This window comes from Nannobrachium achirus, assembly GCF_963921795.1.
Source record: "Nannobrachium achirus genome assembly, chromosome: 5".
In the NCBI taxonomy this organism is placed as follows: Eukaryota; Metazoa; Chordata; class Actinopteri; order Myctophiformes; family Myctophidae; genus Nannobrachium; species Nannobrachium achirus.
Window position 1 is genome coordinate 10,674,517 of NC_137814.1, and position 18,046 is coordinate 10,692,562.

At 43.9% G+C, this 18,046-nt stretch overlaps 1 protein-coding gene across 8 annotated transcripts in view; it reads right to left on the reverse strand.

Annotated features, from left to right (window-relative positions):
- LOC308284704 (receptor-type tyrosine-protein phosphatase mu) overlaps positions 1-18,046 on the reverse strand; it is a 337,583-nt gene that overhangs the window by 160,016 nt on the left and 159,521 nt on the right. For all 8 annotated transcript variants that reach the window (XM_080725420.1, XM_080725419.1, XM_080725418.1 and 5 more), the window contains exons 9-10: positions 6,091-6,405; positions 2,143-2,252 (exon numbers count right to left, since the gene is read on the reverse strand). In XM_080725420.1, coding sequence (XP_080581546.1) covers positions 2,143-2,252; positions 6,091-6,405 — 425 coding nt within the window. The remainder of the gene's footprint in view (positions 1-2,142; positions 2,253-6,090; positions 6,406-18,046) is intronic.

The window sequence follows — 18,046 nt, forward strand, 5'->3', positions numbered from 1 at the left end:
ACAAAATAAAGATATAAAAATATAAAGTTTAAACTATCCACAATAAAATAAGGCCAGTTTTTAGTTACGGTATGCCAATCAGCCGTAACTTCATCACTCAGCCACTGACTCCAGTCAGTCACAGTGAAATTCACATAGTATAGTGCTAGCCCGCGTGTAAAAGGAAAAAAAAGTGGAAAGAAATTGACATTGTCCCTAAGCTTGGTCAGAGAGGAATGACACTGAAATCTCTTTTGATATCAGGGCTTGTGAGTGGGATTTCACTTTGAGCCCGTTGATAGTGTCAAATCAAAGCAAGGTCCTGACTTAAAGGAAGAAGCTTCTGGGGAATACTGAAAGAAAATACAGAGCTGTGTTTGGTTTCCACCAAAAAAAGAAAGAAAGAAAGAAACAGAGTAAGACTGTGAAGGTACAAGGGGCAGACACCTTGAGCAAGCTGAAGGCTCGCTACCTTTCCCCTGCCTCTGTTACCCTGGAGAAGAAGACCCGGGAATGGACTGATCTGAATATTATCAGTCTTTCTCTATCTGACATGAGATTTCCAACTTTGAACTGAAGGGAAGAATCTACAGTATGTACTACTCTATAATCTACAGAATCTACCCGTGTCTTCTGAAACTGTCAGCTGTGTAATACCGAGATCGCTGGAGATATTCATATCTTATCTGAAAAAGAAGTCTCTATAAACTGAAGATCCCGCCCGCCCGCCCGCCCCCCACAGAGTGAAGGAGGTAATGGTTATGGTATATGAAACCGATTGCATATATAGTGTGTGGGGATGTTTATATAGTGTGTGGGGAAGGGGATGTTATCAGGTGAAACACAGCCGGCTCCGCATAAATAAATGCCTGGGATGATTGTGACATTACTGGTGAGTGCAGGAGGAGGAAGGGTCCCTGCTCCTGCTATGATTGAAATATCTCCGAGCGGCTGCGAGGGGTTATCCGTTTCATATTCCATTGGCATCACTCACCTGACGGTGTGGCAGAGGATGGAGCGACCTGCGCGGCGGCCGTGATTGTATTACTTTCACTATTCAATCTTTGCACTCCCCCGTCTGAAGCAACACCCCTGTCAATGAATGCTAACCTAGTCAAAATGCCAAGCATGAGCAAATGGAGACAAGAGGGTGAATCAACAGAACCGAATCAATCTCGGCGAGGGGAGGATGGGGGATTACGTCCCACGGTAAGCGGGTTAAGATGAATGTGTACATATATGGTGTGTGCGCGCGGAGGCTGTTTCTATTATTCAAGATCCAATCCGGCTCACAGGCGCGGGTGGCAAAGGGGCTGTGTGGATCCTTGTGTCAACACTCGCTCGCTCGCTGTTGAGTTGCAATGTGTGTTCTAGGAGGTATATTGCGGATATGGAATTTTCATCAGAGGTTGTGTGTCAAAGGACAGGGGTTGGTAATAACTTGCAGTCTTCTTGGGAGTCTACCTGGTCCAAACTCCATTTGCCAAGCGTTAGTGAGCTGATGTACAGCTAGGCTATGTTGGACAATATCTGACATACAGTAGCAAGCAACAAGCAATTTCAAGTAAGGGGCCAAAAATGTAATTAGTTGACATGTGATTATTATCCACGTTAACACTGGTTCCTATTTTTGTTATTATGGACAACATTTAAAAAAAAATCATCAAATGTATTTAAATGATTTTGAATGCAAAAAAGAAAAAAAAGAAGCTAATCGCTCTATAAGATAATGGTGTAATGGTCTCTTCACAGGTGTTACCAATGATACTCATTCGTTCCGTTTAGTGTAGCAGAGCTTTTCCAGTGAGCCAACATGCATAATATCAGCACCCTGACTGTTTGACCTGAATGGAATACACCCTTATTTGGTTTCACTGGTAACATCTGTGAAGGAAGTAACATTAAAAAAACATTTATTTCGATATGGCTTCCATGAAAAAGGCCTAGCTAATATGTGGCCCTTGGTCACCAGAAAAGGTGCCTTGTGCATTACAACTGCCATACTTGCAACTGACATACTGTACTGAATAGCAGAGCGAGATTCCATTCTGTAAGAAATGCACAACACCACAGGGGGGTCGGAGGAGAAGAAGAAGAAAAAAAGCATCATATGGGTGGTTAAGTGTGTCAGGATTTTTCCTGTGTGCCCTTTGTACTGCATACCTCATACTGCGTGATGATTCCATAGGTCTGCGCTGGCTCCCTCCACTTCAAGATGATCTTTTCTTCATAAGCGCTCCCCTGGATCGACTCGACGGGAATGGCCCCCGGCACTGTGGGGAAATGACCACAAACGCATCACACACACTTTCACTGTCAGCACCACCAATCATATTGCGTTGGTGACGGTGGTGGGTGTGACATGGAGGGGCAGTTTGACAACGGTCGCTGCCTGTGATTTCAAAGGGCTCCCGGTTCAATCCCAGCTCCTCCCGGTGTGGCATCGACAGTAACTGCTCCTCCTGGGTGCTGCCCAATATTTAGGGTGGCTTTTCTGGATACTGTATGTGAACATGTAATTGGCTAATAAAACAGTTTTCTGATGATGCACGATTCTAACTGTCTTGAAGAGAGTCTGTCTGTCTGGAGACAGACAGACAGTGCAAAAGGTCACAGAAGTAACTCGGTTATTTATTTATTTTTCACATTGTGTTTTTACTTCTTGAATATTATTATTATATTTATTATAATAATGGAAGTCAAAGGGGCTCTGATTGTACTGAAGCCTTGCTCAAATCTGGAGTCATACAGCATGTCATAGATTATATTCCATCACAGGCGACATGGATCTGTTCCGAGATCCACACTGGAGTTCCCATGTGCATCCTGAAATCCACATGATAGTAGTAATTACTGTCATTTGTCACATTTCAGAAATGTTGATTATGAAATGCCGGGTCTAAATGTTACTGATAACATTATTAAATGGAGCTCCACTCCATAATGCAAACTGTAATCTTAAAGGGGAAATCCAGAGCAAAACATCGTCGTACGTTACGCTTCTAGTAAGCTTCTAGAATAGTGTAGAGAAGCGTACGTTATCTTCTCATTTATACTACTGGATTCTAGCGATCAACAGACTAACTAGATTATATTCTTTTGCTGCCATCTTTTTTTTTTTTTTTTTTTATACCACGATGCCTTGTTGTGTACATACTGGCTGTAATAACTCCAGGACAAAGCCTTCTTTGCACTACAGAAGTTACGTTAGAAGTGTAGTAACTGGAAATCTCGCGATGCGCTAGAATCTCGCTTTGGAAACCGCGTCATTGTTTTCAGCCCGTTTCTCATCCGGGTCAATATGTGGTGGACTAACAAGACTTTGGGTGGTCTCAGTGAACTAAAAAGATACGATTCATAAAGAAAAAAGGAACTTTGGAGCGTCCAAAATAAGCGATTTTGGGAGAGTTACACCGGCCCCGTTTTAGCTGTGAGGAGTGGTGGTCAAAACTCAGATGAGGAGCAATAATAACAGAAATCCACCAAACCAGGCAGGAACATTTATGAAAACATGGACATTCAGGGGGGATAATATGCTTTGGTCTGGATTTCCCCTTTAACAGTTTGGCTGCTCTTGGTAGCCAAACACGTTCACAGACGAGATAAGGTTTCCATGGTAACCCGCATCTCAGACGCTTGCTACGGGTGCTGGTGAAAGAAAAAACTGCATACGTCATGACGCAACGCAGCCAGAAGCAACCGAGAGCGGCCATTATCCATTGACTCCTATTCTATACTGAAACATAAAAACGGCTTTATCTCGAAATAAGGTGCAAATAACGCCGAGGAGGCCGAGATCAGCTTGTCTTCACGGCGACACTATGCCGTGATGGTCGGCCCCGGTTAGGATTTTAGTTTTCGCGACCGTTTGTAAACAAACAGATCTCCTTCCTGGATCGTCAGTGTACACCCACGTGCACACGCACGGAGCTTCCGGGGCTCTTCAAAATAAAGCGCAAGTGAATGGTGGCGTCCTGAGTGTTAACAACAGTGATTGAACCAGTTCAACACTTCACCTCTATTTGATACAATACTTTCTCAATAAATGATAATAATAATAGAAATGTCCATAAGCCAAAGTGAAAACACATGAATGTCAGTGTCACTCAACACTACATGGGGTGGCGTGCTGTTACCGCACACGGCTCTTTGCTCACACATAGTAATGTACTGTTACCGCACACGGCTCTTTGCTCACACATAGTAATGTACTGCAAACAAGGTGGGAGAGATGAAGTGACAGTCCCTCGGGAAGGAAGCTCAATCTCGCTACACTGTTTACTTGTGTTCAGGCGCTGCCTGAGTTATGTGATCGTTTCACCCCACCGATATAAAAATTGCTCTCTTTCTATAAATGACATGGAGATTATTTTTTCCCCTTCATGTCCTCTCTGACTAAAAGGATTTATGCTAAAGAACGAGCCTGTAGCTTCGCGCCATCTGCACACCTGACGGCTCCCATGGGATATTCCAAATACACACACCCGCCTGCAAAAGCCTCGCCTGCACATGTGCCGCAGACAAACACACAATGCACGCAGACGTGCAGAGATACATGCGCAAACTGTACGTGCAAAGCAAACACACACAGAAAACACACAGAAGCAGCGAGGCAGTGAGAGACAGTTGCTTCTTTCAAGTTTCCAGTCAGAAGGATCTGAGGCGGACATGACAAGGTTCTCTGTTTCTTTATTTCAGTCAGCTGAGACTGTTGGTTATCAAGCGGCCAGGGGTTCCTTGGGAGTTTCCGCAGAGTTCATTTTGGGTTCGAGTCTGCAGAGGCAAAGCAAGCCAACTTTCATCTTCACATGGCGAGGGGGCATTGCATTGCTCCTTTCCTTTGACTTTAGGAGATGATGACTGTTACTGCACTATGATAATAAGTTATTAATTTATACTTGGTCGTGTGCTGGTGTCTAGCACATCCGCTTGGGTCTTTTCTGCCTTTATTTATAGTGTATAGTGGAGATGGACAGGAAACAGGGAGAGAGAGCTGGGGAGGGACATGCAGCAAAGACTGTCCGGAACAGGACTCCAAACGCATATCAGGATTTTAGACATTGGAGCCTTAGTGTCGTTAGGCCACAGTCTCGGCCTCCGCTTGGCTATTTTTGATGCACAACACCGGCACACAACCAAGCATAAAGAGTAAGTGATTTGTGATGAGATTTTTCATCGAGACACATAGGGGTGCATTTTGCTAAATATACTTTATAATATAACGTATATATTAAACTATATTATAGTTTTAATTTATATAAATACATTCGTGAATTAATTTTCACCATTGACTTTAAATACAAATTTAGTTATGGAGATGACATCATAGACATGAGACTGACACAGTATGTCCATATATGGGCATTCCAAGATATATGGGCTTAATATGGATGACATCAGGGATCTCCTCATAAAAGGGATAAGAACTGACACAGCGATCTCCATATAATGGCCATTCATTTATTAGTGAATTCATTTTCCCCATTGACTTAAATGGGGAAAATTCAAATGGTAAGACGGAATTCATTTAACCACACTTGCAATTTCCAATCGCACCTTCTAGTAATGTAACTACACTCTCTACACCTTCTAGTAATGTAACTACACTCTCTACACCTTCTAGTAATGTAACTACACTCTCTACACCTTCTAGTAATGTAACTACACTCTCTACACCTTCTAGTAATGTAACTACACTCTCTACACCTTCTAGTAATGTAACTACACTCTCTACACCTTCTAGTAATGTAACTACACTCTCTACACCTTCTAGTAATGTAACTACACTCTCTACACCTTCTAGTAATGTAACTACACTCTCTACACCTTCTAGTAATGTAACTACACTCTCTACACCTTCTAGTAATGTAACTACACTCTCTACACCTTCTAGTAATGTAACTACACTCTCTACACCTTCTAGTAATGTAACTACACTCTCTACACCTTCTAGTAATGTAACTACACTCTCTACACCTTCTAGTAATGTAACTACACTCTCTACACCTTCTAGTAATGTAACCACACTCTCTACACCTTCTAGTAATGTAACCACACTCTCTCAACACCAAGCATTGTGTCCCAACCCCAGGGGAAGTGAACTCCACTCACCGTCCTCGTCGGTCTGCACCTCCAGCTCCGTGCTCTCCTTGACGCCCTCGGGGTTGCGCAGCACCATCTTGACGCTGATGTTGGTGTAGGGGGTGAGGTTGTGGATGGTGTGCTGGGGGTCTCGGCTCTGCGTGTCGTACGCCACCTCCTCGCGCGTCTCCTCCTTGCCGCCGCCGCCCACGCGGGAGCGGTACTGCACCGTCAGGTTGTAGTTGTGGCAGCGCGTCACGTTGTAGCCCAGCGGCTCCCAGCGCACCGTCACCTGCTTGGACAGCACCTCCACCACCTCCAACCGCCTCGGGCCGTGCATGGGCTCTGTGGGGGGGGGGTAGAGGTAGGGATGGGACAATGTGAAAATGTCATCTCACGGTTATATTGTGACCAAAGAAATTGCGATTTACGATATTATCGCGATAATCAAAATATACCCAACGTCCATTATCCTGTGGCGGAACGTTTGCCAAAAAAATTGCAGATCTACAAGCTCACAAGCTTGTAAATCGGCTATTTTTTGGCAAAGACTTTTGATAGAGAGTGAAAAAAAGACGTATATTACCGGATATGCTGCTCGGCAAATAAAAGGTGAATTGAACCCAGTGCATGACGGAGGACGATATCACGATAAATTAAATCTCCACGATACGATTATCGTGAGTGTTTTTTTTAATCACGATAAACGATAATATCGCTTATCGTCCCATCCATAGGTGGAGGTAAAGATTGTTGTTGGGCCAAGTCCTATTTGTAAAACAGTGTGAAAGGAGCCCCACAAGCCAGTTCTGTGTTTCATAAACAGTTAGCACAATGTGTAGAAGTATGATGTTTTGGCAGCCAACCAGTTGAAGAAATTACAGATTGTTGTTATAAGTCAGCCATACAAGCACTGACAAAAAGTCACACCCGTGTGAACTGAGCGGTGGTCGTGGAGGCTGCGCGTGCGTGAGTGCGTGCGTGCGTGCGTGCGTGCGTGCGCGCGCGCGTGCGTGCGTGTGTGTGTGTGTGTGTGTGTGTGTGTGAGTGTGCCTGGCCTGAACAACAGCGCCCCTCCCTTAACATGTGTGGTCAGAAAAGGTATTGCAGGCTACATACAGACTCAGGCTACATACAGACACGCACGCACGTACGCACGCATACCCACACACACGGCCACATATAGGAGACGGTGTGACCACCACTCAAAAAGTGTGAGCGGTGCCTTAGGCTGCTCAACAGCGCCACTTGAAGGTAGGTCACCCAGTGGTATTGAAGCTGTTGAAACTGTACTGTAATACAGGGGTCTTCAACAGGGGGTCCGCGACCCCTAGGGGGTCCGCGGAGGTACTGCAGGGGGTCCGCGAAATTATTGCTTAAAAAAAAAAAAAAAAAAGATTTATGTTAGAAAATAAATCATGATTCTATCCATTTTGAATAGCTTGAATACATGATTACTATGCAATTGACAGATTGTTGATGTTATTGACATTGGTTCTCAGTTTAGAAATGGTAGTGGTACGGCCCACCCTGCTCGCTGTAACTTGTACATGTTTAAAATAAAAAATATGTCGTAGCCCCGACCCCCCCACCCTACGAGGTGGTAGGGGGTCCCTGCTCCATCTCCCCATCAGTTTGGGGGTCCCCGGCCTGAAAACGTTTAATACATATTATGGACAGACATATAGACAGACACTCGGTCAAATGTTGGAAAAAGTACGTAATGCTAGATTGGGTACACGTGTTATGTGACACCGGCAGTCTGGCATGCAACCGCAGGGTAATAATAAGTATAAATCTGACATGATAATGAAATGAGATGTGAGAACTGAGTGTTGCAGTATATCAGCTTTAGAATGCATGTTATTGAAGGAGCTGCTTGGCATTGTACATGTATTTAATGCAGTTCCTACATGTACAGAGAGAGACATGTACAGAGAGAGACATGTACAGAGAGAGACATGTACAGAGAGAGACATGTACAGAGAGAGACACGTACAGAGAGAGACACGTACAGAGAGAGAGACATGTACAGAGAGAGACATGTACAGAGAGAGACATGTACAGAGAGAGACATGTACAGAGAGAGACATGTACAGAGAGAGACACGTACAGAGAGAGAGACATGTACAGAGAGAGACATGTACAGAGAGAGACATGTACAGAGAGAGACATGTACAGAGAGAGACATGTACAGAGAGAGACATGTACAGAGAGAGACATGTACAGAGAGAGACATGTACAGAGAGAGACATGTACAGAGAGAGACATGTACAGAGAGAGACATGTACAGAGAGAGACATGTACAGGGAGAGACATGTACAGAGAGAGACATGTACAGAGAGAGACATGTACAGAGAGAGACATGTACAGAGAGAGACATGTACAGAGAGAGGCATGTACAGAGAGAGACATGTACAGAGAGAGACATGTACAGAGAGAGACATGTACAGAGAGAGACATGTACAGAGAGAGACACGTACAGAGAGAGACACGTACAGAGAGAGACACGTACAGAGAGAGACACGTACAGAGAGAGACATGTACAGAGAGAGACATGTACAGAGAGAGACATGTACAGAGAGAGACATGTACAGAGAGAGACATGTACAGAGAGAGACATGTACAGAGAGAGACATGTACAGAGAGAGGCCCTATGGTTTTTCATAGTCCACTACTGTATGTACTATAAGGCAAGACAAGGCAAGGCAAGGCCAGTTTAATTGCATAGGACAACAAGGCAGTTTAAAGTGCTTTACACAAAACATTAAGCATTAAGATAATGAGACGCAGAGAGCCTTCATAATATCATAAAAGGGTGTTTATTTTGGACATACTGTACAGTACAATTAAAAATAAGATAAGTCCAGAGAAATATGGGAATACAATTACAGTGCAGAATAAATTATTAAAATGAGGAATCTTTCTTTATTTTTTTTATTTTTTTCTTTAAGCAGCAAAGAGAAAGGACTCCAGTCTTTTTATTTAAAAGAACTGAGAGTTGTAGCTGACTGCAGTGCTGGGAGTTTGTTCCGGGTATGTGGTGCATGCTTCTCCACGTTTACTTTTGAGGCTGAGGGCATAAAGCTGACCTGTCGTCCCAAATGACCTGAGCGGACTGGATGGTTCATGATGTACAGTATCACAACATCAGCCCTGAACCATTCAATGTTGTATAAATCAACAGTAGCATTGTGAAATACATTATTTGATATACAGGGAGCCAGTGTAAATATCTGAGAACTGGAGTTGTATACTGTACTTTCTTGGTATTAGTAAAGACACCAGCAACAGCATTCTGAATCAACTGTACCTGTCTGAACGATTTTGGGATTTTGCAAGTTCTTCCAAATGTTACAAGTACTTTAATCCTTTATATATTCTAAAGGTGATAGTACACTGACTTGGTACATAACTGTCTTTGTAACTCAGATGTTTATTTTTTTCATCACACCCTTTTATCTGTCCATACAATATCTTTTAGTGTAGGAATTCGATAAACAAAACTACAAGTCCATCTCTTTTCTTATCAACAGTTATGACACATTTGGACACATAGCCATGACATATGCAGGATTCTTTCATTCGTGTCATGTTATCCTTGGGAAAGGATAGCCGTTTGGTGTTCTTATCGCACATGATTCTTACATCTTTTACTGCAAAGTCACCCACAAGTTTACTTTCTGAGTTACTTTCTGAGTCCTTACCCTGCTGTGGGAAAATGAGAGGTTATCCAGGTCATCAGACCGATATCCAGGGTCCTTCAACAGTGGAGTAAATCTGTTCTCCAGTTGCCCACTTGGTTGCTGGAGAGGTTTGTTACTCCTGTCTGCAGTTCTCCCTTTTGCAGCTATGCACGACTGACGTGTTGAAGAAGTACAATCAGAGGTGTCGCACAATATTCTGGGCCCTGGGTACAAGGATTCACTGTGGGCCCCCTGCGCTTTAACTATTGAAAAATAGCAGATATACAAGCTCACAGCGCGGCACCGAGTGCCGCGCTGCGAGCTTGTAGATCTGCTATTTTTGAAAAAATCTTGAAAAACTTTTCAAATCCTTCTATGTTTTTAAAAAAAAACCTATGTTTCTATGTCAGTGGCGCTCAAACTTTTTCATGTGAAGGACCCCCTAAATGATATGTATTTGGCCACGCTGTGAGCTTGTATATCTGCTATTTTTGAGCGGTGGTCACACCATCTCCATAGCGTGGCCGTGTGTGTATCCGTGTGTGTGTGTCTGTCTGTCTGTATGTAGCCTGTGGTGTATGTAGCCTGCTATACCTTTTGTGACCACACATGTTAAAGGAGGGGCGCTGTTCTTCAGGCCAGGCACACTCACATTCACACACACACACACACACACACACACACACACACACACACACACACACACACACACACACAAATACACACACACAGGCACACACACACACACACACACACACACACACACACACACACACACACACACACACACACACACACACACACACACACACACACACACACACACACACACACACACACACACACACACACACACACACAGCCTCCACCGCTCAGTTCACACAAGTGTGATTTTCAATAGCTAAAGACAGGCCCCTCCACCTTGGGCCTTAGTTACTCAGTCCCACTTTCCACCCCCTTGTGACGCCCCTGAGTACAATGTCTGGATGGTAGTGCTGGCCAGCTGTTCGCATCACAAAGCTCATGGGTCTGATGGTCAGGGAATATTATCAGAATACCTGTCAAAGCTGGGAATAAATTCCTTACCAAACGATTTCTTCACCAATGTGTCTAGTAACATACCTAACAAAGATTGAAATTCAACATCCCTAGGGAAATCTTTGACAGCTAGGGTAATTTTCAGTCTCATTCACTTACTATACACTACTATAATGGAACAAATTACTCCCAAAAGAAAATCAGCTTTAAGTGGGATGTGAGGGGATTTACTAGGTGTTTTTAATTATTCTGAATCCATAGCAAGCATTTGTTTTGCACGAAAAACATTCCTTGGGCTAAAAAACGGACCCCCAAAACGATGGTTTAGTGATGAGTCATCACTTTTCACAGTTTTTGTCGGGTCCACTGGTGAAGAAATCGTTTGGTAAGGAATTTATTCCCAGGTTTTATTAATATCCTCAGACTATGAGGTCTGCCTGTTACTCGTCTTCTGCACCAAGAGAGTTACATAGGCGTTTCAGGCAAACATCGTGCACTTTATGAAAGAAGCATGAAATTTGACACACAGTTAGAACATGCCATATGGAACATTTTTGGCTATAGGGGCATCGCAGATTTGTTTTGGGAAACTTGTGGGAGCCAATCAAAGTTGCTCTCATAGACTTATAGAGTCAAATAAATACAAAAAATAAATATGCTTTAAGTAGCATGTGAGGGGTCAAACTAGGTGTTATTCAGGATTCTGAATCCAATGCAAGCATTTGTTTTGCACGAAAAACATTCCTTTCCGAGAAACGGACGCCACTAAACTTTGAAAAGTGATGACTCATCACTAAACCATAGATTTATGGGGTCCGTTTTTAGCCCAAGGAATGTTTTTCCTGCAAAACAAATGTTTGCATTGGATTCAGAATCCCCAAAAACACCTAGTTTGACCCCTTACATGCTACTTAAAGCATAATGTATTTTTGTATTATTTTACTCTATAGTAAAGTCTATGAGAGCCCAACTTTAATTGGCTCCCACAAGTTTCCCAAGACAAATCTGCGATGCCCCTATAGCCAAAAATGTTCCATATGGCATGTTCTAACTGTGTGCCAAATTTCATGCTTCTTTCATAAAGTGCACGATTACATCAAAATACTGCCCGAAACGCCTGGACAAACAGGGGGAGCACCATTTGTAGATTTTTCCTCTCTGTCTTTTCCCATCATTTATTCAGGGGAGCTCGTTGAGAGCACGCTCTCTTTTTCGGGGACGCGCTGATTACAGCATGAAAACCAGATTTAGAAGCTGGTACACAGACCTCCTGTTAGTAGCTGGTACACAGACCTCCTGTTAGTAGCTGGTACACAGACCTCCTGTTAGTAGCTGGTACACAGACCTCCTGTTAGTAGCTGGTACACAGACCTCCTGTTAGTAGCTGGTACACAGACCTCCTGTTAGTAGCTGGTACACAGACCTCCTGTTAGTAGCTGGTACACAGACCTCCTGTTAGTAGCTGGTACACAGACCTCCTGTTAGTAGCTGGTACACAGACCTCCTGTTAGTAGCTGGTACACAGACCTCCTGTTAGTAGCTGGTACACAGACCTCCTGTTAGTAGCTGGTACACAGACCTCCTGTTAGTAGCTGGTACACAGACCTCCTGTTAGTAGCTGGTACACAGACCTCCTGTTAGTAGCTGGTACACAGACCTCCTGTTAGTAGCTGGTACACAGACCTCCTGTTAGTAGCTGGTACACAGACCTCCTGTTAGTAGCTGGTACACAGACCTCCTGTTAGTAGCTGGTACACAGACCTCCTGTTAGTAGCTGGTACACAGACCTCCTGTTAGTAGCTGGTACACAGACCTCCTGTTAGTAGCTGGTACACAGACCTCCTGTTAGTAGCTGGTACACAGACCTCCTGTTAGTAGCTGGTACACAGACCTCCTGTTAGTAGCTGGTACACAGACCTCCTGTTAGTAGCTGGTACACAGACCTCCTGTTAGTAGCTGGTACACAGACCTCCTGTTAGTAGCTGGTACACAGACCTCCTGTTAGAAGCTGGTACACAGACCTCCTGTTAGTAGCTGGTACACAGACCTCCTGTTAGTAGCTGGTACACAGACCTCCTGCTAGTAGCTGGTACACAGACCTCCTGTTAGTAGCTGGTACACAGACCTCCTGTTAGTAGCTGGTACACAGACCTCCTGTTAGTAGCTGGTACACAGACCTCCTGTTAGTAGCTGGTACACAGACCTCCTGTTAGTAGCTGGTACACAGACCTCCTGTTAGTAGCTGGTACACAGACCTCCTGTTAGTAGCTGGTACACAGACCTCCTGTTAGAAGCTGGTACACAGACCTCCTGTTAGTAGCTGGTACACAGACCTCCTGTTAGTAGCTGGTACACAGACCTCCTGTTAGTAGCTGGTACACAGACCTCCTGTTAGTAGCTGGTACACAGACCTCCTGTTAGAAGCTGGTACACAGACCTCCTGTTAGTAGCTGGTACACAGACCTCCTGTTAGTAGCTGGTACACAGACCTCCTGTTAGTAGCTGGTACACAGACCTCCTGTTAGTAGCTGGTACACAGACCTCCTGTTAGTAGCTGGTACACAGACCTCCTGTTAGAAGCTGGTACACAGACCTCCTGTTAGTAGCTGGTACACAGACCTCCTGTTAGTAGCTGGTACACAGACCTCCTGTTAGTAGCTGGTACACAGACCTCCTGTTAGTAGCTGGTACACAGACCTCCTGTTAGTAGCTGGTACACAGACCTCCTGTTAGTAGCTGGTACACAGACCTCCTGTTAGTAGCTGGTACACAGACCTCCTGTTAGTAGCTGGTACACAGACCTCCTGTTAGTAGCTGGTACACAGACCTCCTGTTAGTAGCTGGTACACAGACCTCCTGTTAGTAGCTGGTACACAGACCTCCTGTTAGTAGCTGGTACACAGACCTCCTGTTAGTAGCTGGTACACAGACCTCCTGTTAGTAGCTGGTACACAGACCTCCTGTTAGTAGCTGGTACACAGACCTCCTGTTAGTAGCTGGTACACAGACCTCCTGTTAGTAGCTGGTACACAGACCTCCTGTTAGTAGCTGGTACACAGACCTCCTGTTAGTAGCTGGTACACAGACCTCCTGTTAGTAGCTGGTACACAGACCTCCTGTTAGTAGCTGGTACACAGACCTCCTGTTAGTAGCTGGTACACAGACCTCCTGTTAGTAGCTGGTACACAGACCTCCTGTTAGTAGCTGGTACACAGACCTCCTGTTAGTAGCTGGTACACAGACCTCCTGTTAGTAGCTGGTACACAGACCTCCTGTTAGTAGCTGGTACACAGACCTCCTGTTAGTAGCTGGTACACAGACCTCCTGTTAGTAGCTGGTACACAGACCTCCTGTTAGTAGCTGGTACACAGACCTCCTGTTAGTAGCTGGTACACAGACCTCCTGTTAGTAGCTGGTACACAGACCTCCTGTTAGTAGCTGGTACACAGACCTCCTGTTAGTAGCTGGTACACAGACCTCCTGTTAGTAGCTGGTACACAGACCTCCTGTTAGTAGCTGGTACACAGACCTCCTGTTAGTAGCTGGTACACAGACCTCCTGTTAGTAGCTGGTACACAGACCTCCTGTTAGTAGCTGGTACACAGACCTCCTGTTAGTAGCTGGTACACAGACCTCCTGTTAGTAGCTGTACACAGACCTCCTGTTAGTAGATGGTACTATAGGGATGGGACGATAAGCGATACTATCGTTTAGCGTGATAAAAAACACTCACGATAATCGTATCGTGGAGATTTAATTTATCGTGATATCGTCCTCCGTCATGCGTTGGGATCAATTCACCTTTTATTTGCCGAGCTGCATATCCGGTACGCGGTACCACCCGAAACCCTCTATTGGTAAAAGGTATTTATAATATACGTACTTGATACAGTCTTTTTTTCACTCTATCAAATGTCTTTGCCAAAAAATATCCGATCTACAAGTTCACAACGCGCCGCGTTGCGACGCGTTGTGAGCTTGTAGATCGGCTATTTTATGGCCAATGTTCCGCCCCATCAGGATAATACATGTTGGAGATACTTTGATTATCGCGATAATATCGTAAATCGCGATTTCTTTGGTCACAATAATCGTGATATGAAATTTTCATATGGTCCCATACCTAGCTGGCCTGGTACACAGAACTCCTGCTTGGGGGAGTGTCTGTGTTCACTCAATCCTAACCCTAAACCTAATAGTAGTGGAGGCTCTAAGCCCGAAAAATAAGCTGTTAACTTCAAGTCATGATGCAAAGGTCCCCTTTGGTATGGAAGTACCTTAGGGCCATAGGAAAGAATTTATCCAAAGAGACAAGTTAGATCACCCTTCATTTTCTATTTATAGCCATTTTAAAAATGGCCGCCGACAATAATCCCCAATACACCAGACCCCATATCATTGCTTCTGTTAGAGCTATAATAATAATATTGGTGTCAAAGTGTACATTTTTGGGGTCTAGGAACTCAACTAAACAGGTTTCAATGCAAAAACCCCAATACTTCACTAATTAACATGACAGCGGGGGGTAAAATATGCAAATTTCATGAAAAAGAATACGTTTTAACAGGGTAACTTACCCCCCCACCCCTCCCCCTAAACTTTGATTCAATTTTCCTTTGGTATGGAAGTACCTTGTGGCCATAGGAAACAATGTATCCAAAGAGACAATTTAGATCACCCTTCATTTTCTATCTATAGTCATTTTAAAAATGGCCGCCAACAATAAACCACTATTACACCAGACCCCAACTTTGCTTCTGTTAGAGCTATAATAATAATATTGTTGTCAAAGTGTACATTTTTGGGGTCTAGGAATTCAACTAAACAGGTTTCAATGCAAAAAACCCAATACTTCACTAATTAACATGACAGCGGGGGGTAAAATATGCATATTTCATGAAAAAGAATACGTTTTAACAGGGTAACGTATCCCCCCACCCCTCCCCCTAAACTTTGATTCAATTTTCCTTTGGTATGGAAGTACCTTGTGGCCATAGGAAACAATTTATCCAAAGAGACAATTTAGATCACCCTTCATTTTCTATCTATAGCCATTTTAAAAATGGCCACCAACAATAAACCACTATTACACCAGACCCCAACTTTGCTTCTGTTAGAGCTATAATAATAATATTGGTGTCAAAGTGTACATTTTTGGGGTCTAGGAATTCAACTAAACAGGTTTCAATGCGAAAAACCCAATACTTCATTAATTAACATGACAGCAGGAGGTAAAATATGCAAATTTCATGAAAAAGAATACGTTTTAACAGGGTAACTTATCCCCCCACCCCTCCCCCTAAACTTTGATTCAATTTTCCTTTGGTATGGAAGTACCTTGTGGCCATAGGAAACAATTTATCCAAAGAGACAATTTAGATCTCCCTTCATTTTCTATCTATAGCCATTTAAAAAATGGCCGCCAACAATAAACCACTATTACACCAGACCCCAACTTTGCTTCTGTTAGAGCTATAATAATATTGGTGTCAAAGTGTAAATTTTTGGGGTCTAGGAATTCAACTAAACAGGTTTCAATGAACAAAAACAATATGTTTCAACAGGAGTAAAATATGCAAAGAAAAATGAGTTTTAACAGGGTAATGTTCCTTTTTCTCCCCCTTTGGCAATGAAGTAGGCTACCTTAGGGTAATAGGAAAGAAATTATCCAAAGAGATTAGATCACCCTTCATTTCTGAAATATACACGGTTTTTAAAAATGGCAGCCATCATTTACACTTACAGCAATACAACACAGCCTATATATTTGCTTCTGATAGAGATACCAGTAAGACTCCCTAATCGGGAGATAAGCGACCGTCAGGTCGTAGCGTGATTTTAGGGCAAAATGTGTAGGAGCAGTGTCCAAAAATGTGTTTGGAAGGGGGTCCCTGGGGGTCCCTGGAGCTCCCTGGTGGAGGTGGAGGTTGTGGATTGGCAGGCCATGAGTGTGTGTGCAAAGTTTGGCATGGATTGGGGTAACGGTGGCGGAGATATGAGTTGGGGAAAAGTGTGACATGACGGACAGACTGACAGACTGACTGACTAACAGACAGCCGGTGGAGGTTTTGGTAGTAACTGTCATTTCTGGGGTAAAATAATCCGATTAAATTGGTTTCAAGACAACAAAAAAACAATAGTTCTCATTACCTTCAAAATGGAGGTGAAATAATTAATCACATTTCATTAATAGTTAACAAATCATTTACTGATGCAAACTTGGACACATCATCAGTGTTGTTTCCTGGAGTCACTGGGTGTTTTGGGTCCTGCAAGAGTCAGCCTCCTCAGGCGACCCGACTGAAGCTGATCAGACCTCGTTATGTATCCAAGTGGCATGCTTCTGTCCCCACTGCTCTCCCCTCTTAATCTGGAGGCTTTTTCTGCTGCATCCCCAATGTTGCCTATGGCTCTTCTTTGTTGGCAACTGTTATGCACAGTGGCGTAGCTGTGCTTAAGGAGTGACTGGCAAATTCCAGACTGCTAGATGTCAGGTCTCAATCTGGACAGGGAGATGTGTGGTGGAATTTTCAGCTGCCTCTCCAGGTCAACTGTCATCACTCAGTCTCGGGCTGTGGAGAGCAAACCAGCAGAGCAGTTCTTTGGTGTTTTCTCTGACCTTTTCCCTTCCTTGACACAGTGAATGGCCTTAGCTGTGGCTTGGGAGTATTGGATGCCCTTGATGCCCTTGCTGATTGCTTAAAGGACCAGGTCACCTCTGGGACAACCAGATCTTATTTTATTGTCGTGTGGGACACGATCAACACAATCCTGAATTATTTTTTGTGTTCAATCTGTGTTTTTAGATATGTTAGTATTTCAGCATGCTACAACTGGTCATATGATGCATTTTGCATCATATGACCAGTTGTAGAATGCTGAAATCGGCTGAAATACTAAAATATCTAAAAACACAGATTGAACAAAAAAAATAACTCAGGATTGTGTTGATCGTGTCCCACACAACAATAAAATAAGATCTGGTTGTCCCAGAGGTGACCTGGTCTTTTAAGCGATGGATTTCAGGACCTGGTCGTTCCTCAATAGAAACCGGCCCTCAGGCCTCACCCAGCGCCTTGGAGCAGCTGCTCAGGATATGTTCAGGATATGTACGGTACCTGGGTGCTCAGGATGTGTACTGCAGATATTCCTGTGCCCGTGCCACAAACTCCTCCCTGACTGAGCTGAAACAGAGCCTGAGTTTATTGGTCTTCCTGTACAGCCTGATTTTGCTTAGGCTGCGGCCACAGCCATCTTCATTC